The 24070-nt window shown below is 38.3% G+C and overlaps 1 protein-coding gene across 23 annotated transcripts in view; it reads left to right on the plus strand.

Annotated features, from left to right (window-relative positions):
- The first annotated feature begins 741 nt into the window (after nucleotides 1-741).
- The window catches only part of RIMS2 (regulating synaptic membrane exocytosis 2), a 576987-nt gene continuing 553658 nt past the window's right edge, over nucleotides 742-24070 (plus strand). For all 23 annotated transcript variants that reach the window (XM_060127293.1, XM_060127304.1, XM_060127300.1 and 20 more), the window contains exon 1: nucleotides 742-917. In XM_060127293.1, coding sequence (XP_059983276.1) covers nucleotides 742-917 — 176 coding nt within the window. The remainder of the gene's footprint in view (nucleotides 918-24070) is intronic.

Raw genomic sequence — 24070 nt, forward strand, 5'->3', positions numbered from 1 at the left:
TTACCCGCTCTAGCCCGGAGGGGTCTCTGGCGGCCATCCCCTGCCCCGCGGCCCTCTCCTCGTCGTGGCTAGAGGGGGATCCTCCCTCCGCGGCGCCGGGAGCCCTGTGACGCGTCAGCCGGCTGTACGGCTCAGCTGCTTCTCTGGGAAATTAGACCCTGCTTCCTCCCTCCCCGCTCTTGCGCCCCTCCGGCTCGCGGGACGCTGCCTCTGGGAGCTCGGAGCGAGTTCCCCGGACTCCCCCGGGGGGCTGGGTCGCGCAGCCTCCTCTTTCTCCTCTCGAGCGGTGCGCGCACCCCCCGCCCCCGCCGCGGCCGTACACACTCGCGACCCGGCCGGCGCGCCGCCCTCCTGCCCGCTCCCTCCAGTCACCCCACCCTTAGTCGTCCCCGCCACCTTACTCCACCACCCTCCCCTGCCGCTCCGCTCACTCCGCGTCCCGGCCCGGCCTCCCGCTCCTCGCTCCCTCAAACCGCTCACTTGCCCGCCCTTCGCCCCCGGGAAGAAGAAACATTTCTCGGAGCGCACTCATCAGCTCTCCCTTCCCCCGCGCTCGCCCTCCCCTCCCCCGCTCTTTCTATCTTGGAGGAGGGGGGCTGTCGCCTAGGATTGAAGGCCATTGATTTGTATGTATTTGTCCCAGCGCCGGAGGCTGCCCCAGCCGCCCGCGCCGGTGCCGCCGCCGCCGCCTCCAGTGGAGTTGCCTCCCTTCTTCCCTAGGGTGGTTAGACTCCACCAAATATGTCGGCTCCTGTCGGGCCGCGGGGCCGCCCGGCTCCCACCCCGGCGGCCTCTCAGCCGCCTCTGCAGCCCGAGATGCCCGACCTCAGCCACCTCACGGAGGAGGAGAGGAAAATCATCCTGGCGGTCATGGATAGGCAGAAGAAAGAAGAGGAGAAGGAGCAGTCGGTGCTCAAGTAAGGACCTGGCTCCATCTTCCCGCCTCCCTCCCTGCCCTCCGCCCCCTCGGTCGCTGCCCTGCGGCCGCCTGCGCGCCCCGGGTCGCCGCCCTCCCTCTCGCCGGCGGCGCCCGGGCCATGAGGGTTGCGGCTGGTGGCGGCCGCCGGGGCTGCTTTCTGGGTGTCAGAGCGCGGGGGTGTGTGTCGGGGAAGGAGGGCGCCGAGGCCGGCTGAGGTGAGGGTCGCGAGCCTTTGGGCGTTGTAATTTTCCCGGGCGTCCTGCTGGCTTTCCCCGCGGGCCAGTTCGGCTCCGTGGCCCCGGAGGGGTTGGGGCTGAACCCAGGCTCCGCGCGTCCCTTCTCCCTTCCCGCCGCCCCCGCGCGGAGGCAGTGACTGGGGCAAGGAATCCAATATGGCCGTGCACAGGTGCTCCCCGGCCGGGACCCCGGCAAAGGCGCGCCGGCCGGGGATGAGGGCGCCGCCGGGGCCGTCTCGTCGCCGCCTCCGCAGGGCGGCTCGGAGAGCAGAGCTGCCCACTGTCGTAGCGGGCAGGAGGGAGGCCGTGCGGGCGAGGGGCCTAAGCTCTGTCGCGTTTCGGGTGGGTGTGCGGCCGCCGCCATCTTCCACCCCCTCCCCCTCGGCGGGTTCTAACACCCTGCACTCTGCTGCTCTTCCTGTTTGCAACTAGTAAATCTGTTTAATCCTGAAGGGACTCTGAAGAGACCCTAGTTCCTCCCATTACTGCGCTTTGGGATGCTTCCTACCTTGTGAAGTTCTACTATTTGTGCTGATAGGCTAGGCAGCCGGGGTCTTGCCGAGGGTGGGACGGTAAAAGCAGCACCCAGTCACCCGCGCAGTTTAGCGGCTGTGTAACTTCAGCACCAGGGAACTGTCCGCACAGATATCTGTAGCTTTGAGACTCCTTTTCTTGTCAGTCTGGCAAAGAGATTTGTTTCTGCACGTTTGCTTTTAAATGTTTTACGGTTATTTGATTTCTCAGTTACTACGTGAAAGAGTGCGCAGAAGATGTGTAACCCTTCTGATATTTTTCCAACTCAACTCTTTCATTTTTGCTTGAAATGCATTATTCATTAAGATATTAATTTGTACAGTTTATATGCCGAAGGTGCGACAGTTATTTTCTGTGTTATCAAATATACTTTTCCCATATTCTCCACAGAAACACAGTTGAAAGTGTAAGAGTTCCTCTAGGAGGGAACTAACACACTGACCTCTGATCATTAACTTTTAAAAACAGGTTGTTGCATTCAGTATTCTTTAGCACTTACAAAGAAACAATTCTGTCTATACATACATATTTGCATATTCTAATGAAAAATATTCCTTTAAATAATATAATAACAAATGTATCAAATATATTTACATGTCCAAGAAAAATACTAGTTCTCAAAAATATTGAAGCACTAAGAGAGCAAATGTGCTCCTAACATATTAACTGAAATAAAGAACAATTGCTTCTTCGAAACTGATTTCTGGGTTTGAATACTTGTTTGGGAGTGTGATTTATTAGTAGCCTCGAGAAATGAAAAAGGTTAAGAAATTTCAGTAGCTTATTTCAACTAATAATGAATTAAACATTATTTTGAAAAGTTTTTTGAGCATACTTCTAATTTTGCTCAACTTTACTATATATACTAACAATGCCAAGCTTTTTGATGACTTAGATTTGATATTTAGATATATGAATCTGTATTTTTCACTATAATTGCTACAAAATAAGTATTTTCAAAATGATGCTCAAATTAAATGTGGTTTTATTTCTTTGACTCACATATTTAGATGTAGAATGTGTTTTTATTTTTTTATGGTATGCTAAATCATGGTACTTACTGGCTAGTTCAGTATAGTTCCAAATCTATTTATTGTTCTAATATATAGAAATTTAAATGAAGTTTTGAGTACTGAATTAAGAATTACTCAAAATGAACTATATGTTATATAGTGTGAAAGGGTTTTCCAGGTAGGTACATGTGAATATATTACATTTCTATGTAATAGAAATTACATAGAATTACCTACATAGTATGTAGGTACTGTGCAAATACTGTGCAAATCATATAAAGTTTGTGCATTCATATTTGCATAGTTTGGGTAGAAACAAGCATTCTCTACACATATAGTTATACAGTATATGAAATTTCATTGATGAAAAATCTGTTCATATTTATTTAAAATATCTATTTGCATTTTTACCTAACTGAGACTTGGAAGGAGTCATACCTCAAAATGATCTACATGGTTTCGGAATTGTTTCTGTATTCGTTTTAACAAGAAGCTATTTGGAAGTTAAAGCATAATATATTTGAAACTTTAATTTTTAATGTTCTTTAAAAATACTTTTGGCTTTTGTAATAAGCTAAGAGTAGGCAAAGAAAATGAGGAAAAGAATAGATAGACTTTATAATAGAATGATAATAGTGAAAGACATTGTTTTGAAGAATTTGACAATTTACTAAGTAATATATTTTCAATGTTGTTTATTAAGTTCAAATGCTATTTATAAGAAAAAAATAATACTAATATTCTTCAATGATTACTATTTCCCATTAAGTTTTAGGGGCCATTTATCTGGTCATGACTACACTTTGTTTCTCTTTAGTGATGTCCATTTAATTGCATGTTAACATTTATTCTGAGAGAAGGTCATGGGCAGAGAGAAATAAACTGAAATTCAAATTCATGTCTGCTGCCTTTTAACAACTATGTTAAAAAATAAGTTTGCTGTGTGAAAAATTGACACTGTTGCATGGAAATATTTTTGCATGATCTGTGAGTTTCAATATTCATGTTAAGTATTCATACAAAGTGGAGTGTGCCTACCCAAGGGCATCATAAGATGATGTATTGGATTACAGGAAGAAAATAATAAAACATATTTACATTTCTATTTGAAAAAGAAATTAAGCTTTACTAATACTTAATATATAGATTGACAGTGTGAAGATGCATATAATTTATAAATAAATATACATATTTTAAGAAGTTCATGCCTGAGATATTTTTAGTGAGAGAGGTGAGCGATCAAAACTGATTGAGACCACTACAGTAATCTCTCTTCTAAGGAGCCTGAATAATTAAAAACTATTTATATTTATTTAATCATTAGCAATTTCTTCAAAGTCTAGCTGAATATCCACATACTCTGGAAGTCTTTGGTCACCATCAAATAATACCATTTTACGTGTGAGTGAGATATTAGGCCTTTGGAAGCATTTTTATATTTCAGTAGATCAATAATTACTTTTTTTATCCTTATGTAAATTCCTTTAACAGTTTTAGTTTGGATAACGCAATCTATCAGTAAAATCTGTAATGTCCTTTTATTGATTAAAGTTTTTAAACCTTGTCTTTCAAGACAAAACTTCTTGAGGGCAAGAATAAAAACTTACCCTTCTTTTCTTCGGAGTTTGTATTTTGCAGCATCCTTAACACCTGCACGTGGTAGGTACCTAGTAAGCAATGTTGATTTAAATTGTAGTAATGTTCATTAACAAGTAGTTTACCAAACTTGTTGGGAAAATGAAATTTTTGGGACAAAAGTACATAATTTATTAAAAGTTTATATTTTTCAGGGAGTTTTTGTTGTTTGTTTTTGGTGTGATATTGTGAAAAAAATGTATGAGGAAAGCAAACCTACTGAAATCAACAGAAAAGTATTCATTCAGTAAATACTTATTGAGTTTCTACTATCTGCATATAATAGTCTTTCAGATGAGGTGTTTTTTGCAACAAATTAGAAATTATGTGCTTCTTGACGTGTAAATTATCTTTTCATTCTCAGTTTAGATTTTCTGTTAATGTCAAAGGGATAATTTGCTCCCCCAATAAAAGAAGATGATAAGTAAAAATTTCCATGATAGATCAAGGTAATAATTTAGCTTATATTTAAAACATAGGTAAGCAGTTCTAATTTCTTTTTAATAATTCAATTTTAAAAGTACTTTCCAAAGTCAATTTATAAACTCCTTTATTTAATAGGTAACACATAACATAATGTATAAAATTTCTTAGCTACCTATTTCCCCTAGCCAGAGGCAACTGCTGTTGTCAGCGTATTGTATACTCTTTCAGAAATATTCTATGCATGAGAGTAGATATGTGTGTATATCAAATACTGTGTGTCTGTATATGTAGGTATGTGTGTGCACACACGTATGGGTTTATATTTGTAAACATAAAGAAACACAATGTGTCCTGCAGTTTACTTCTTAGGAGATCAATTCCATACCTGTGAATATATGTGCCTAATTCATTTTAATGGCTGTGTAATATCCCATTTTATGAATGTTCTGTAACTTCTTTAACTAGTTTCATATTCTTAGGTATTTAAGTTGTTTCTAATTATTTTGCCATTAGAAATAACGCTGTGATAAATATCTTTGTACATATGTCATTTCCCACATGTGTGAATATGTCTCTGGAATAAATTCCTAGAAATGGGATTGTTTAGTCAAAAGGTCATAAAATATAACTTTTATATTTTTTATAACTTATATAAAATAAAAATTTTAAATTTTAATAAATATTAAAAATAATAAATATTAAATTTCACAAAGGAAGTATGCATAAGTGACATATAATAGGGAGATTTTCACACATCCTTGTTCACTCAGTATGTGATAGTCCTTGCCAATGTTTTGGTGAAAAATATGCCATTCTAGATTTAATTGCAGTTCTCTTACTATCAGGGAGGTTGAGAACCATTTGTATTTCTTTTTCTGTTTGTCATTTTTAATGATTTGTTGAATCTCTTTATTGTCACCTGTTTTATGACCTTGTTTATACCTTTTTACTAGTCAGGGTTTTTAATAATGTATTTAAATTTATTACTTTTTATTTTATGGCTTTTGGGTTTTGTGATATGCTTAGAATGATCTTCCTCATTCTAATATTTAAAATACTACCATATTTTTTCTTATAGCCTAATGAAATTTCAAGAGTCAGATAAATGATGTAACAATCATGAAGACTTAAATAAAAATCGTTATTGTACTTGTAAATAACCATGCTCATTGCCAAAACTTGAAACTCTATAGATTTTAAGGATTCAAAATGCATTCTAAAAAATTGATTGGCATTTTATGAGAGAGTACCTAGTAAATTCTTTATGTATATTCTATATTTTAAAGTAACTAGGACAATTAAATAATATCTTGTTGGCAATACATATTGATAAAAAATTGTACAGTGTGATGACGAGAGAGGTAGTGGAGGCAAGTGTGCTGGGCTAGATGGATTTCGACTTGAAACTTTATTTTACTAATTAATAACTGTAAGTTCTTGCTTACATTATTAAACTCTCTGAGCCCGTGTTTCCTCATCTGTATTATCTGAGTAATAACATCTACCTGGAAGGATTGTTGTAATCAATATAGACTAGTTAAGTGTCCTGGCACAAATAGGTGTGAAATAAATAGTTGTTATTAACTGATTATAGACAGGAGTCTCTAAGCCTTAATATTATAGCATTCCTGGGTGAAATTTGTCCCCCCTCCCCTTTTTTTGAGAGATTCTTTTCCTTGTCTACTGGGAAGTCAAAATATGCCTGGAGGACTTTTAGGTGACTTCATTATTTGTCTAGAAGGCTAAGAATGAGGAGAGGGAAGGTGATGAATTGGAAGCAGTTTCCTCAGCAAAAACCATTAATAAGGAGTCTGCTAACTAAGGTGTAGCAGTGAAAATAATACTGGCACCATGTTATTGGTTATTGCCAAGATACTGATTGTCCTAGGTGAATGTGAGGGAACTAATTTGTGGACATTACATTGTGGTGTTTCTTAGATTTGCCTGGATCAATTTTTCACTCTATTAGTAAATCAAAAATATGTATTTACTTATTTGTCTTATTCATATTATATATGAGGACTCAGAATCTTATCAGGTTAATCTAATTCTGAAGCATGGTTTTTAGAGTTTAGAATGCTCATCTCCTTTCCTTTGCCCCTTAAATACACACAATTTTTGTATGCCTTCCTCTTTCTCATCCTTCTGGACTTAGCTTCAAATTTGTCTCCTTATCTGAGCACTTTCCTGCCCATGCTTAGAAAGCATGGGCAGGAAAGCGCTTTCTTTTATCCTTCATCACATCTTTAATATTTCCCCAATTATTCTTATCAAAATTTACATTGGAATCTTTGTTTATAATCTGTGTACCCTGCTGGATTATAAACTCCCAGAGAACAGGCACCATGTCTGTCTCGTTTATCATTTCAGCCTCAGCTTCTAATCTAACACACTGCCTTACACATTGTAGCACTCAAAAATATTAGTTGGGGGGCTTCCCTGGTGGCGCAGTGGTTGAGAGTCCTCCTACTGATGCAGGGGACACGGGTTCGTGCCCCGGTCCGGGAAGATCCCACATGCCGCGGAGCAGCTGGGCCCGTGAGCCATGGCTACTGAGCCTGCGCGTCTGGAGCCTGTGCTCCGCAACGGGAGAGGCCACAACGGTGAGAGGCCCGCGTACCGCAAAAAAAAAAAAAAAAAAATTAGTTGGGGGAATGAATGAAACATTGGGAATTAAATGTTCATTTAGAAATTAAATGTTCATTTAGAAATTAAATGTTCATTTAGATAGTGCTTCCTTTCAAGGTAAAATTCAGTAATCTGAAAGAAAAAGGTTTGCTTAGGTAGTAGTGCCCTTGTTTTTGAAATGAAATGTTAAGTTTTAAACATACGTCCAGTTTTGCTTATTTTACTGGAAGCAAACTTATGGTATTTTTGTATGATTGCAGCTCATCTTTCTTTTGGACTAAGAGCATATCTGTTCTGACTAGAAACCAGAAGAATATTGTGATACATCATTTTCCATTTAAGGAATATTGCAAATTAAGGAATATTTTACTTTAAAAATGATTACTTTACTTTTAAAGCATTTGCAAATTTCCAGTATGTTTAACAGAGCTGAATGGTAAGGAACATACAGAATGTGTAGGTTAGAAATAATTCATTTCCTCCAGGAGCGGGCAATCCAAGGCCAAGCATAATCATATGAACACATAAAGATGTAAAGTGCTGTGAAAAAACACTGTAAAGTTGTTTTTAGCACATTATAACCATAGCAGAAAATATGTTAGATAATCCAGTGAGTAGTTTGTTGTCTCTTTGGTATTGTTTGAGGGTGTCAGACACTTTATTCTTTTAAAATTTCTAGAAATTTCACTCCTAGATATTAAAGATAGTAGAGACTAGAGATATCAATACTTTTGTATTCTCTAGTCATGTAAGGAAATGCAGACATCTCTGGGTGTTAAAAACACTTTTAATCATTATCAGCTAATCCTTGAGGAACTCACTGTAAGAACCATGATAAACCACAATTAAACTATTGCATAATAAGTGCTAGTAGACCACTGAGCACAGTATATCGTGGCTATATTCATACAAGAGGAGTGCCTGATCCAGTCTTGGGGAGATAGTATCTAGGCTGAGTCTCAAAGGATGAGTAGATGTTAGCTGGGCAGAGGAAGATGTTGCGAACAAAAATACTAAAACTCCCACATCTCTCTCCCCCAAAACTTTACCTTTCATTTGTAAAAGAGAGGCAGGGAATGGTGGAGAAACTCACTTGAAGTGGTTCAGAAGGTCTGGAGCACAGGGTTTAAATGGAGGTGTGTTAGTAGAAGAGACTGGAGAGATGGCAAGGTTCAGAGTTGAAAAGATTTTACATGCTATTCTTTGGATTTGGATTTAATCCTGAAGGCAGTAGGGAGTCCAGGAAGGATTTTAAGCACTGGCGCAATATAATCAGACTTTTGTTGTCAAACTACCTCCCCCTACCAGTTTTACAAGTACAATGGGTTGATGAGAATACGTAATGCTAGAGACAAGGGCAGTAGTTGGGAGACTCTTACAGTAATTTGGGTGATAAATGATGAAGATATGAAATAAGGCAGTCATGGTCGAGGTGGAGAGGCAGGACAGATTTTGAAAAATTTAGGAGCCAAATGGCCACGATTTGACAACTGTGTGTAAAGGGTGAAGTAAGCTCTTACGATGCCTGACTTGCTCAACTGACTGCTGTATACATAATACCTATTTGTCTTTGTCTGCTTATGTCACTGACTGTCAGCTCTCTGAACTCATCTAGTTTCAGGACCAGTGTTCTCTTGAGAGGGTGGTGGGGAAGTGGCTTCTTTTATTGTTTTAGTTATTTTAAAGAGCTTATAACATGAATATGAGTACTAGAAGTGACTACAACTTGGAATGTAGTGGGGGTAGGATGGGAAATAATAGAGCAGTAATAAAAAAGGGAGAAAGGAAAGAAGGCAAAGAAAAAGGGGAGAACAAGGTCAGGACTATTTGAATCCATTCCTAATAGGAAGGAACCCTAATAAATATCTTTGCTTATAATACTTTTTCCTGCTGGATATACTAACGCCGTGTAATCTTTTCCAGGTCTGTCTTCCTTTTATTGAACATTCCTTGCTCCCATTGACAATTTAGTCTCAGTGAATTTCTCACCAACTGGTTTTGTTTAATCCTTTGGGTGTTTAAAACTATTATGCAGTCTTTGTTGTATATGTTAGATTTAATTCGGGCAAACTTCCTTTTTTTGTATATCTTCCTATACCACTTCTGAGGAAATTTTGGAAATGCGGGTGTATTTTAGGAAAATATAGAGAGGAGATTAGCTGTGGAGATGACGTGTTGCAGTTGATGACGATTCTTTTCCTCTTTATATGAGCTTACTGAATTATTGCAGAATTTATAAGTTTTGTTGGATTTTGTGATGGGAAGTTCTAGAAATAGGATTAGAGCTAGGATTATAGAAAGGGAAAAGTTGAGAACAGGTTTAGACCCAGGAGTGATATAATATTGTTTCACCTACTCTCTCTCTATAATTGTTACCAAAAAACTGGTGGGCAACTACATAGTATAAATTAAGCTAAGAATGAACAACTTTTATATAGTTTATATATTATGAACATGTATTATATCTATATTATATATACATGTCAAAAAGCTCTAATTTATATTTTCCATACAACATCCTGCAACTAGGCTTCTGGGATGCTAAAACTGGGAAAAAAGTATACACTAAATAATATAGCTAGATAGCAGAATAACCACAATGGTGTTTATTGGTATTTGATGCTTTGGTATTGTTCAGTTGACAGATGGAGATGATGCTCACATCCATCTTGTTTTGTTGGCGTATAAGGTGTCTATTACAATTGTTGCAATGGTTTGCTTCTCAGGCACATACATGAAAAACCTGTTTAATCACATATCACATCACACATAATTCCTTTTGACTGAAAGCTGAAATAATTAATTAATGCTTTTATTGGCACAACATTTTTTTTTGTCGAAAATGAACTTTGTGGTGGAGGTAGCTAGGTGTTCATCAAAGATTTATATTCCTCTTTCATAGAGTTGTTGCTATGCAGTAGCTGTCTAGCCCTGGACTACCTTTTCCGGCTCCTCTTGTGTCTAGGTGGGTGCATGTAATAGAGCTCTGGCTGATGATTATCCTCCCGCTCTGCCCCCCCAACCCTGCATTAGATTTTACGTGAATAAGAGATATACTTCTGTGTTAAGTCATTGTGATTTTGGAGGCATATCTTTTACTGTGGCTAATATCACCTAATCTAATACAAATTCTCTTATGATTACTGCCTGTTATTTATTTAATTTTGGAAAAGCTTTAAAGTTCACATCTGCACTGGTCGAATCCAGAAGTACTTCCATGGTACTGAATTTTACCATCACAGGCTGATCTCTCTTCAACGATTGTCTGGTCTAACCTAACCTAAGTCTTAACTCAGTCATTGATTCTTGAATACAGAATTTATCAGGAAGTGTCTTTTCCACCTGTCTGGTGACAATTGGGCTGTGTCCCAACTGAGGATTTGTCGTTGAAGTTTCGGGAAAGTACTTACACTGTATCTTAACAGAGATACTTGCTCTGGAAGCCAACATAGCATATAGACTTAATGATGAGAAAGAAAAATTCACAACGCTAAGGATCCATTTTAGAACAAATTGAAGCTTCATGTTAAAAGTTTTGCAGGTTGAAGGCTAATGGTTAAACTCCATCTCCAAACTCTTAAGGTTAGGAAGATTTACAAAACTGGGAGGTGAATTTTATAAGACCAGAGGGAGATATAGTTGAATGTTGTTGAACTTTACCACTGCATTTTATGTATTTTTCCATTCACTGCTCCAGATCTACTCCATATTTTTTTCCCACTTTGCTTTGTACTATAGGAGACTGACCTCTGTGGATTGCACCAGCAGGCTCCCTTGTTCTCTGACCTCCAGGTGGGTTCTGTTGATGTGAGATGTTGGCAGATTGGATGGAAGGAGAATGAGGTCAGGTTATTTGTTCCCAAGTTTCCTCCATACCAGTCTGGTGGCCCTCTTAGTATAGCTATTTTTCTTCTGGTTCTGGAAATTCCTTCCCACTGTTGCTAGCCTCCATACTGCACTGTCCCTTGTTGGTTTCCTTAAACCCTGCCCACACCTTTGTAAAACAGTCCCTTTATTAAACTCTCTTTAGTTACTCTGTTTGAATATGCCATCTGTTTCCTGCCAGGACCCAGACTGATACACCAGAGTTCAGTAAAAATTTATTGGGATTATGAATGTGAATGGACCGTGACTTTAGGTATTCACAACCCACTTCCTTCTATGTAATCATAGTAATCTTTTTACAAATCCCTCTCTGTGTCATGTTCTTTAACTCTTTGATTATGCACATCCTCTTACATTACCTGATATGCCGTTTTGTGCCTAGCTCCATTGCTGTGAAGAGATACATCTCTCTGATGTATTTCCGCCAGTTGGGTATCTCTCCTTTCAATTTCCATAGCACTTTGTAAATAATTATTTTATAATGTTTCAGATTTTCAATATCAGTTACTAATCTCTATGTTCTTCTTAGTATAACAGGTTTCTTTGATGTCATGGACCAAGTTTTAATCATCTTTTTATGCCCAAGGTAGTACTAGGCACGTAGTTGTGAGTCAATAAACATTTGTTAATAAAAGCTGGAGGTCATGGGAGTCATTCTAATTTCCTCCCTCTTCCTCAGCCCTCAAATATAATCAGTTACCAAATCTTGTCATTATTATCTCCCAAATATCTTTGAAATCTCTTTCTCTCCATCTTCATTGTCACTGCATTGTTTCATGCCTTTACTATATTTTCCTTAATTATTCCTTTCTAAACACGGATCTTTTCTTTAGGCTCACTTTCTGTAATCCAACCTCTATAATAGTACAACTCTCTAACATACAAATTTAATGTTCTTAATATTCTTCAGTACCTCCCCATTGCATTTATGATATAGTCCAAACTTCTAGGTATATCATAGAAGTCCCTTTATGATGTTTTATCAACCTTTATATCCTGGCAGTCTTTCATGAGCACTGCCTGTTTTGACTGTATCAAAATATTTGAAGTGAGTTCCCTATTTTTTTTTTTTTTCCATCTTCTGTTGTAGTTTAGCATATACTGTTCTCTATGACTAGAAAGCCCTAGCCACTTTTCTCTGGCTAAGTCCTCCTAGGTCTTAACTGAGATTCATCTTAGGTTTCCAACCTTTTGGAAACTGGGTTAGATGACTCTCGTTTGTGCTCTTACAAACTCTTGTTATATACTTCTATTATATACATTAATACTACATTAATGCTCAATAGCCAACATTTATTGAATTCTTACTGTGCTGTTGCTATGCTCTATTATATATGCATTATCTGATTCAGCCGCTACAACAATCTTATGAGATAGTTATTATCTTCCCCAGTTTTACAGATAAAAAAAAAAATGAAGACTCCAGTTATATGCTCAGAGTTTTCAGTAGGGGGCGAGGATTTAAGCCCAAGCAGTCATATTCCAGAATTTGTACTCCTAATAACCACACCTTATTATGTTATAGTTGTTGACTTCTTCCTATTTTCTGATAGATTGTAGAAAAAGGACAGTGTTCCTAGTGGGTGGTCCATTGTAAGTGGATATAAATTTTTTTTGAATGAATGATTAAATCTGGCACTACCTAACTGACAGAGTGGATAGCTGCTAATACGTCAAGAAATGATTATCTTTAGGATTTAGTGGTCGCATTTGTAAGAAGTTTATTGTTACTTCTCTTGGACATGAGAACTATTGGTTATGGTGCATGGTATTAAACTAACAATCAAGTAGTGGGCAGCAGATGAAAACAGTTGAGAACAAAATACATTTAATAAGTATTATTTTTTACATTTAAAAAACTTTTCATTTAATAAACATTTATTCAAGGATGTGAGAGATTAAGCCACCTTATGCTGGTGCACCAGTAGACACTGTTTTTTTGCTATAGTGTAGAGTATTTTTCTATTTGAAATAGTAGTTAGCATTTTAGAGAATTCCACCAACAAAAAAAATTCTCTGGACAATAATAATGGTGGTATCACAGGGGTAGGAAGCTTTGAGGACAAAACATCTTTGTTAAGACCAGGTTCAATGTCTAGAATATGAGGTGATGAAGTTGATTTCTAGATGATAAAGAATATTAGCATATGGTCAGTGACCAGTCTTCAAATATGTTAACAAGAATAAGGTAACATGGTAACAAACTTGAGCCAAAGAAATGAACCAGAAGGTGTGTGTAATAGCTGCTTCATTTGAGGTAATCTATGGCTAAGATTTCCTTAAAGAGGCTTTACCCTACCTATACCTCATGTTTAATTTCTTAAAAAATTTCCCCCTTACTTTGTAATTATGTTCTTAATGGTAAAATTCCAGTATATTTTTGTTGATATGATAGTGAGAGCTTAGAGTACTCCTAGAGATGTGTTGCTGTGGTACCATTGGTTGTCTTAGCTGAGATCTGAAGAGGAATGTGTAAAATTGAGGAAAGAGAAGTGGAGATTCAAGAGTATGAGACTAGTGTTCACTTTTTATCTTAAGCCTCTTCCATATAGGGTTTTCTCTGAATTTGAATATATCTCTAGACTTGTAGCAGGAATTGAAGGAGGGAATTAATATTTCTTCAGTGTCTACTATGTACTAGGATCCAGGTTACAAAGCTTATGAGTAACAGAACACAGATCTGTACCTAGATCTTTCTAACTCCAAAACTCAGTCTCTTTCCATCACATTGCTGTTTAGTCTTATGGAAAGTAGTTAAGAGCCTAGTGCTGAAACACTTGGACTCTGGAGTCAGACAAGCTTGGGTTTGAATCCCAGCTCCGTTACTTGGTAGTTGGGCACCTCAGTGTCTTTATCTGTGAAACGGGGATAATAATACCTACTTTATAAGCTGTTATGAGGATTGAGTTTACATTTATAAAGCTCTTAGAAGAGTTCCTAGCACATAATAAACATCATGTGTGTGTTAAATAAATAAATTAGCTGAAAGAGGAAAGCATTGATAACTGTGGAGAATATCAATCCAGTTTATCTTCAATAAATACTTTTATGAATCCCCAATATTTTAATACCTGTTGAAAAGACATTGCTACTTCCTTTACTAAAGTATGACCTAGATCTTCCAAGGTTATAAGTAGTATCCCTTGTATTAATTAGTTTTCTACTACTAGCAAACTTAGTGGCTTAAAACAATACAAATGTATTATCATACGGTTCTGTTAAGTCAGAAGTCTGACATGGGTCTTACTGGACAAAATCAAAGAACTGGCTGTGTTTCTTTCTGGAAGCTAGAAGGGGGTGTTTCCTTGCTCATTTGGGTTGTTGAAAGAATTCAGTTCCTTGATGTTATAGGACTGAGATCCCCATTTCCTTCTTGGCTGTCAGCTGAATTGTGTTTTGACCTCCTAGAGACCTCTCTCCAGTGTTGCACATAGCTTCCTACATCTCAGAACCATCAGTGGGGCATTCAGTTCTCAAGATGCCATCTCTTTGACCGTGCTTCTGTCACTGCCTCTCTCTCTGTCCACAGCTGGGAAAGATTTTTCTCTTTTAAGGATTCATATGATTAGATTGGGCACACCCAGATATTGCAGAATAATCTTCCCATCTTAATCACATCTCTAAAATCTCTTTTACCATGTAAGGATACATATATTCACGTTCCTGGGATTAGAACGTGAACATCTTTGGGCAACCATTATTTTCCTTACATTCCTGTAGTAAGTGCCACTAGATATTAAGTTTGGATATATGTTTTTATAAAGGAGACATTGAGCTACTCTTATTTTTAAAAATGTATTTTGTATTCAGAGACACAAATTCTAGAATGGTATCTTTGAAATAATATTTTACAATAGGTTTTTTAACCTATTTTTTACCTATTTTACAATAGGTACTTTTCCATAGGTTTATTATACTTTATTGCCCTCAAATTATTGCCAATCTGCTCTTCACTTTTCATTTATTTAAGTTTCCTCTTGAATTAAAATACTGGTCAAATGGGAAGTGGGCTTGGGGGGTTGGGGGCAAGCAGTGAGAATTGTTCTTAGCTCTGCACATAAAGAACACTTAAGTACTCTTCCTGAGTAGTCTTTTCCGTTAATAATTGGATTTATTTTTATAGATTGAGGAATAAATAAATTTATCATATGACTAACATAGTGAAGAGTTACTGAAACCTTTCCAAATGCAACATTTTCATTATCTGATGGCCATTTTAAAAGACTCAGTATAAACTTTATATTATAGTATGAGTAAATAAAGATTGGGATTTAATCTTTTGATGAGAATGTAGTTTCTCTTGGCATGTTTGGTTGAAGAGCCATTTCTTACCCCACAATAAATGTGCTTTCATATATTATTTTTATTTCTTATAATTTTTAGCCAAGAAGTCTGATTTAATGAAAAGATATAGTATGTAGTATGACTTAAATTTTATGTCTGGTTAAAATATAATCTATTGTTTTCACTTTAGTACATAAAATATTAAAAGTAGCTATGAAATAGCTAGAAAAAGAAAATAACCAAGGCTGTCCTTCAAAACTACTAAATTCATGTTTCAGCATTTTTTTTTTAATATATGTTAGTAATTACCATTCTTTTTTTTTGGCTGTGTTCGGTGTTCGTTGCTGCGTGCGGGCTTTCTCTAGTTGTGGCGAGCAGGGTCTACTCTGTTGCGGTGCGAGGGCTTCTCATTGTGGTGGCTTCTCTTGTTGCGGAGCACGGGCTCTAGGCACGTGGGCTTCAGTAGTTGCAGCACACATGCTCAGAGGTTGCGTCATGTGGGCCCTAGAATGCATGGGCTTCAGTAGTTGTGACGCACGGGCTCTGTGGTTGCGGCTCATGGGCTGTAGAGTGCAGGCTCAGTAGTTGTGGTGCACGGGCTTAGTTGCTCCACAGCATGTAGGATCTTCCTGGACCAGGGATTGAACCCGTGTCCCCCGCATTGGCAGGCAGATTCTTAACCACTGCGCCACCAGGGAAGTCCAGCATATAGTTTTATATGTTGGAGTAGACTAGATAACAGAGTCCAGTCAGGAGACAGAAACTACAATAGTAATTTGAACAGGGAAATTTTAATATAAAGGTTTGTTAACTTGTAGCAGAGAACAGCCACCTCCTTTAGGGCTGAGGCTGAGTACTCAAGGAAGGAACAAACTTGGAAGAGGTCCCTTCCCCCATAACTAAGGCTGAAATTCAGCCCTTTTTGGAGGTCGTGGCAGTGTCCCATTGCGCTGCCACCAGCTGAGGCAAGCAGGCAGGAAATCATCTGTGGGGATGTTGGCTGCTGAGAAGATGGCTGGAGTGCTCAGGAAAGTCCCTCACTGGGGAGGCACCCATGGGTGTCCATGAAACTTGTCGGGATGCTGCCTGCTGGGATGCTGCTGAAATTTCTGGAACGATGCCTGTTGGGGTGCTGTTGAAAAGTGCTAGGAGAGTGAGTGCCACTGGGTATCCTGTAAGCTCCTGGCAGCCAAGCATCGCAGGAAACACTACAGAACTCCCAGAACCAAAAAGAAAAGCCCCTTCTTCCTTTTGCTCTGGCTCCCTCTACTGACAAAACTTAACATTGTGCCAAGTGGTAAAGGAGAAATGGTCATAGAGTCCAGATCCAGTATCACCAAGTGGGACAAAGAAGGATGGATTAGGAGCTGAGAGGCAATACATGTATAAATTTACGGTAGGCTATGCTATCCTCAAATATCAGTAGCTTAAAACAATATAGGCTTATTTCTTTTTCATGCTATATGGTTTTTCTGGCTCAATTGGGGTCTTCACTCTATTGTCAACCCTGAGAGCAGATGAAGAGAGAGACTGGTGAATTGCAAGTTGTCTCTTAAAGTTTCCTCTCAGAAATATGTATATAACTTCTGCTCACATTTCATTGGCCATACATAGCAAGTTACATGATCATGCCTAACTCAGTGTAGAAAAGTGTAATCCTACCATGGATAGAAGCAGAATCAGAAATATTTGTTGAAAAATATAACTACCACAGGATTGGTATTAGAAAGTTTGTCAATCCCTAGGATAATTATTTATAATTCTGCCTTTAAAAATTGTTTAATTTGCTTTGTAGTTTTTAGGAATTTTAGTGAAAAATAGTATCAACGTAAAAATTGATGGTGCTCTTAACTTCTGGGTCAGTGACCTCAAATCTGACAGTGACCTAACTCATTTGTGTAAAATAGTGAGGGTGAAACATATTTAAGGAGCAGGAAATATATTTTTTGAAGGTTAAGTACAGACTTTAAAATTTTGCATTTAAAATTTTTATATTAACTTATGCTTACATGATATTACATGAAATATGAAATGTGTCTTTTTATGCAGAAAAAGGTTTTTTCATTTATGGTCAGTCTTGGATAAGGAATAAAAAACAAGATTTGGGTATCTGGATTAGAGTCCTGGCACCATCATTTACAAGCTATGTTATCTTGAAGAAGTCACTTCAACTCCCTAAGCTCTGTAAATGGAGATCAAAAACACAGGTCCAAAATTCCTTAACTGAAACTTGTTTTGCCAGCTGTGTTTTATAATGCAGCTATTTTGGATTTTAGAAATGTAAAGGTGCATATGCCACGGAAATGTGTAACTCTTAGCGGGTCAGGACAGCAGCCCCTAAGCGAACACATTTATATTTCTCCAGTGAAACATGAATATTTACAAGTAGGTTAAATAAAGACTATATAAAGCCTCATGCTAATTCATTCAGATCAAGAATTTTGTCACAGACTCACAAAAAAAGCTCTGTTTTCAGAGCTTTTGGATTTTGGAATCATGGGTAAGGAATTAGGGTCTGTAGTATCTTTCTCATAGGGTTAAGGTGACACTGTAAATGAAAGTGCCTGTGAGCTATAAATTGCTATAACATGTTAATTGTCATAATCACAGTGGCCATTGATGTTATAACTGTCACCAGCCATTTAAAATATTCCTATATTGCTAGGTGCCTGAAAGATGGGAGGAAGGGGTGGAGTGGTAGAAGCTAGTTGGCAGGGGTCAGTTGTACAGGACGTTGTATGAAGGACTGGTGTTCAACTGATGTGTACCAGTACAGAGATACTAGTTATTAAAATATTGAATCACTTTAACGCAGATTGGTAACTTTTATTGGAGAATGTTACCTAATGATGTTGTCCAGTGCAATCTGTAGCGGTGAATGACATGTCCTCGTAACATTGCTGGTGTGGATTAATGTGGTCCTTGGAAGGCACATAGTGACTGGAGCTGGAGCTTTAGTGCCTGCCTAATACTTCAGCATTTCCTGTTGTTGGAGGTAATGGAACAGGCTGCAGTGCAGGTAGTTTCTGTGGCACCATTTTTTGGGGGAATGTCCTGAGGCACAGGGGTTTCGTGGGAAACACTAGCATCCATATGCTATGTGACAGTGACATGCAGGCAGCATGCCCAGTTGCCTTACAGCTGCAGCAAAGTGCTACTGGGTACCAGGGACTAATGGCTGTCATTTTAATGAGAAAGATGTTGGGAAAAGCTTGGTATGGTTCTAAATATCAAATCACGGCCCCTTTAAAGAGATTAAATCAACACTTCTAAAACTTAACAAATGATTTGGAAATTATTTAAGTGACTATGTGTATAATTTATGGTACAACTCTTATTACAGTAGTCCCCCTTAATCAGCTGGGGATATGTTCCACAGCCCCCAGGGGATGCTTGAAACTGTGGATAGTACTGAACCCCATATGTGCTGTTTTTTCCTGTATGTAAGTACCTATGATAAAGTTTAATTTATAAATTAGGCACAGTAAGAGATTAACAATAACTAAAAATAACATAGAACAATTATAACAATATACTGTAATAAAGGTTATGTGAATGTGCTCTCTCAAAATATTGTACAAATTTAATGCTTTTTCCATCTTAACTTATCATTCAAGTGGCCATAACTTTTGAAGTTTGAGGTGCGACAGCAAAACGAGTGCAAATTTCTTTTTCCTTCTTCACAATTTCACAGACAGAGAATTTGATCTTACAGTAAATCTTAGCAACCTCAGCATACAATTTTTTTCTTTCATTATTAAGTTGAGAACTTTCACCTTTTCACTTAAAGGAAACATATTATGGCTTCTCTTTGGCATTTACCAATTGCCAGCGTCACTAGTCTTGTGCTCTGGGACCATTATTAAGTAAAATAAGGGCTATTTGAACAGAAGCACTGTGATACTGTGAGAGTTGATCTGATAACCAAGAAGGCTACTAGGTGACAAATAGGCAGGATGAGCTGGGAAAGGGATGATTCACATCCTGGGTGGGACAGAGCGGGACAGCTTAAGATTTCATCACACAGTTCAGAATGATGTGCAATTTAAAACTTATGAATTGTTTATTTCTGAAATAAACATTTTCCATTTAATATTTTTTGACTGCTGTTGACTGCGGATCACTGAAGCTGCAGTAAGCAAAACCGCAGATAAGGAGGGACTACTGTACACAGTAAACATCTATAGCTTATTTGGAAAAAAGAAATTTATTTATTTATTTTAAAATTTATTTATAATTTTTAAAAAACTTTATACAATTTTTAAAAGTTAATTTCCATTTATAGTCATTTCAAAATATTGACTGTATTCCCCATGTTGTACAACACATCCTTGATCCTATCTTACACCCAATAGAAATTTACTTTAAATGTTAATTTATATATTTATTTGTATATTAATTTTATATGGTTGTATCAGTTGTTAAATATTTAGAACCATCTATGCTTGTATGCCATGTTAAGAAATTTGAATTTATATCACTGGCATGTTTGATTGCCATGAAAGATTTTGAAATAAGAGCATGTTAGGGCCTGTATATTCATAAATTCCATTGATTTAGTGTCAGAAAATCTAGCTAGTGTGAGAATTCTCACCAGTGTGTTTCCACCAGTATTGCCACTGTCTCGTATTCTGAGATCTTGTGTTTCTATCCTGGATTTGTCCTCTGTATAGTTTCAAAGTACTGTCTTAAAAACCAAATTTAAATCATTCATTCCTTAGCTTAAAGACCTCTTTAGCCTTCCTCTTGCTTTGGATAAAATTCAGACTCCTTACTTTTGTACACAAGTTCCTTCACAGTCTCTCCCCAAACTATCTTTCCAGCTCATCATCCACCTTTCCCTTTCATAGATCTTTTCTTTTAGGCATAAGATTTTCACTGTTCCTGGAGCACTGAAGTAGGGACCCTCTTATAAGGGGAGCATATATGGAATATATGATTTAGTGAATTAATATATCATATATACTATGTATCTTAAATATTTGAGATTGGGAACAAATCAGTGGTGCTTTCATTTAAAAAGTTATGCTAAAACTATCTTTTTTCTTTTTTTAATTAATTATTTGGCTGCGCTGGGCCTTAGTTGCGGCACGTGGTATCTTTGTTGCTGTGTGCGGGATCTTCACTTGCGGAGTGTGGGATTTTTAGTTGAGGGAAAAAGATGTGAGATCTTTAGTTGCGACACGTGGGATGTTTAGTTGCAGCGTGCGTGATCTTTAGTTGTGGCATGCGGGATCTAGTTCCCTGACCGGGAATTGAACCCAGGTCCCCTGCACTGGGAGCGCAGAGTCTTAGCCGCTGGACCACCAGGGAAGTCCCTAAAACCATCTTTTGAAGAGACTCACATACCACTAAGGACATAAAACTCTCATTACTCATTTTCTTCAACTTCAATAGGAAATCTTATGGAATTGTTTTGGAACACATGCTTCCAATCTGCCACCAGATTTTGCAGCAGGAATTTATATAACCATGCCATAGCTCAAACTGTCGTGAGACAGTTTACCATATGTTTCAATATTTCCAATGTTTTCAAACACTCTCCTCTTTCCCACCCTTTCCAGTTCACATTTCTCAGCTCTGTCCCGGCTTTTACCCTATAGTTCTCATTCATTTCTGTGATTCATGAATAATCTCTGTTATAGCCTTCCAGTTGAGAGTCAGTTCTCTACTGTTTCTCTTTTCCTGGACCCTTTTCTAGGCTATTAACATAAGCAATGCTTTATCCTAAGCTAGCACTCTTGATTCCTGCTCTAGGTTCAGCAGTCTAATCTCAGTCCTTTATGGCTTTGCTACTTGTCTTTTACCTCTGTTTAAAGTAATTAGAGTCAGAAACATTATGATTTAGAGCTGGCTGGTTCCTTTAACAATATAAGATGGAGTTCTAGTAAAAATTTCCCTCTTATGGATCCTGTTTTTGTCTGGTTAGAATTTAGGGGAATTTATATAGTCTAAGTCAATTCAGATAGCTTATATAAGTAGCCGGATTTTTATGATTGCAAATATTGATTTTTATTCTTATTTTCCTCCTTATTCTATATTTCCTTAGCTGGTTTCAAGGAGTTAAAGCAGTGCAGTGTGTAAGCAGCATAACGGGAAGGCTTTGGCATTAGTCAACTCTGGGTCATATCCTAGTTTGCCAGTTACTAGTTGTGTGACCTTGGGCAAGTCACTTAATCTTTTGGATTCTCTGTTCCTTTAACTATAAATTGAGGACAATAACACCTGTTTCATAGGGTTGTGGTGAGATGCAAGTACCTGTGTACCAGGTACACAGAAGGTTTATGATAAACATTAATAGGAAAAAATAAGTGCTATGCATTTTAGGTTACTTTTTCTGCTACCAATCTTGTGCTTGCCATCCCTATATGAAGTTAGATTCATTCGTTTATATGAAGGTCAATCCTGAGATTAGAAGATGAGACTAGAGTGAGAGGAAGTGAGAAGAACCTCGGTGAAATTCATCTGGGTATTTGTCCTTGAACATTTTCTTCACTAAAAGATCCTTTAGATTGAGTGTAGCAGATGGCCCTCTTGAGTCTGAAAGGTGGTTTTTTAAAATTTTTTAAATAAACAACATGCTGAAAATAGTTAATCAGAATCTCAGCTTTGCTCTATTCTTGTCATTAGTAACCTGACAATTGTATCTTAAAGTTTTTTTGTAACTAATTAAAAAGTAAGGGCTTACCTGGTGGTGCAGTGGTTGAGAGTCCACCTGCCGATGCAGGGGACACGGATTTGTGCCCCGGTCCGGGAAGATCCCACATGCCGTGGAGCGGCTGGGCCCGTGAGCCATGGCCGCTGAGCCTGCACGTCCGCAACTGGAGAGGCCACAACAGTGAGAGGCCCGCGTACCGCAAACAAACAAAAGTATTAGTATTAAAACAGTTGTTTTTTAAAATTCTGCAAATAGCTCATCCAAATGTAAGCCCTGCTATGGACTTAATACGTAGTTTGACAAGTGTGTATTTCAAAGATGTTCATAACTTTTTCAAATTGACCAGATAGTGTACTTCTAAATTTATATTAATTCTTTTTGGGAGAATGGATTCTCCTCCATTCTTGTTTTTAATACCTGCAGAACATTTAATTGCAATTACAGCAAAAAAAGTTCAGCATTCCAGTATTCATTTTTGCTGTATGTTTTGCCTTTTTCTCTGCCCTGGAGTCAAGCCAAATGTGGAACACAGCTTTATTTCCTGGATTTTAAAATTTTACTCATATCAGACAGCCGTGTTCATAGAATTTCTCTGGAGATTTAGGGATAATGATGATAGGGTTTCCACATAGTGGATAATTCAAAGTTGAATTAGACTCTCCCATTCTTAAAATGTCTCTGAGCCTTTTTCTGCCTATTTGGGTTCCAGTTTATGGCATATTGTTAGCCCTTCCTTCTTTTTGCTTTCCCTTTCTTTTCTCCTCCATTTGCTGCCCACTCACCTCCTCCCCACTCTCCAATTTCTATTACTGATAATTTATATATATATCAGGTTAGCTATGTTTTTTTGTTTTTGGTCATGCCACGTTGTTTGTGGGATCTTATTTCCCCACCAGGGATTTAACCTGGGCCCTGGGCCGTGAAAGCACCGAGTCTTAACCACTGGACTGACATGGAATTCCCAGGTTAGCCATGTTTTTTTCTTTCAGTCTATTCCCTTGAAGTTCCCCTTCCACTGTGAAGTAGCTTATCCAGATATTTTCCTATTTTTTCTCTATTCTGTTGCAAACATTTTTCTGTAAATTGCTGTTTAGTTGCTCTTGGTTGTTTTTTTTTTTGCGGTACGGGGGCCTCTCACTGTTGTGGTCTCTCCCGTTGCGGAGCACAGGCTCTGTGCCCATGGCTCACGGGCCCAGCCGCTCCATGGCATGTGGGATCTTCCCGGACCGGGGCACAAACCTGTGTCCCCTGCATCGGCAGGCAGACTCTCAACCACTGTGCCACCAGGGAAGCCCATCTTGGTTGGTTTTTAGGGGATTCCTTCAGACTACATGTTCACTTGGACCTGAATAATACTAAAATGTGGGTAAGAATTTTACAGCATCTACTTAAGAGAAAGGTTAAGGAACACTAGATGAATTATAATTAAATTTCACCAATATTTTCCTTAGGTTTATATGGAGTAGAGTGATAACCTTGATTAATAAATCCTCTGAGGACATAGCCCTTAGTAAAATAGAAAAAAAATCATTAGTCTTGTGAAACAGGATTGTTGTGATTCTTGTGACCCAAAGACCATGTTTCTAATGACAATGCAGTTTCTATTTATCTGCCCAAGTTTGATGATAAAGAGGACTGGGCCACGGTACGATAGAGAACTTGTTGGAACCTGATCTCGGGTGGCCTTGGCCTGCAGCGGCTTGAAGCAGGATTTCAGTTCCTGGCCAGCGATTGAAGTCAGGCTGAGGCAGTGAGAGAACTGAATCCTACCATTAGACCCCCAGGGGCCAGTGGCCAGTGACAAGGCCCTGGCCCATCAGCTTTGTAGAAATAAATTTCCACAAAGAGATGG

The sequence above is a fragment of the Lagenorhynchus albirostris genome, chromosome 17 (genome assembly GCF_949774975.1).
Source record: "Lagenorhynchus albirostris chromosome 17, mLagAlb1.1, whole genome shotgun sequence".
NCBI classification, from domain to species: Eukaryota; Metazoa; Chordata; class Mammalia; order Artiodactyla; family Delphinidae; genus Lagenorhynchus; species Lagenorhynchus albirostris.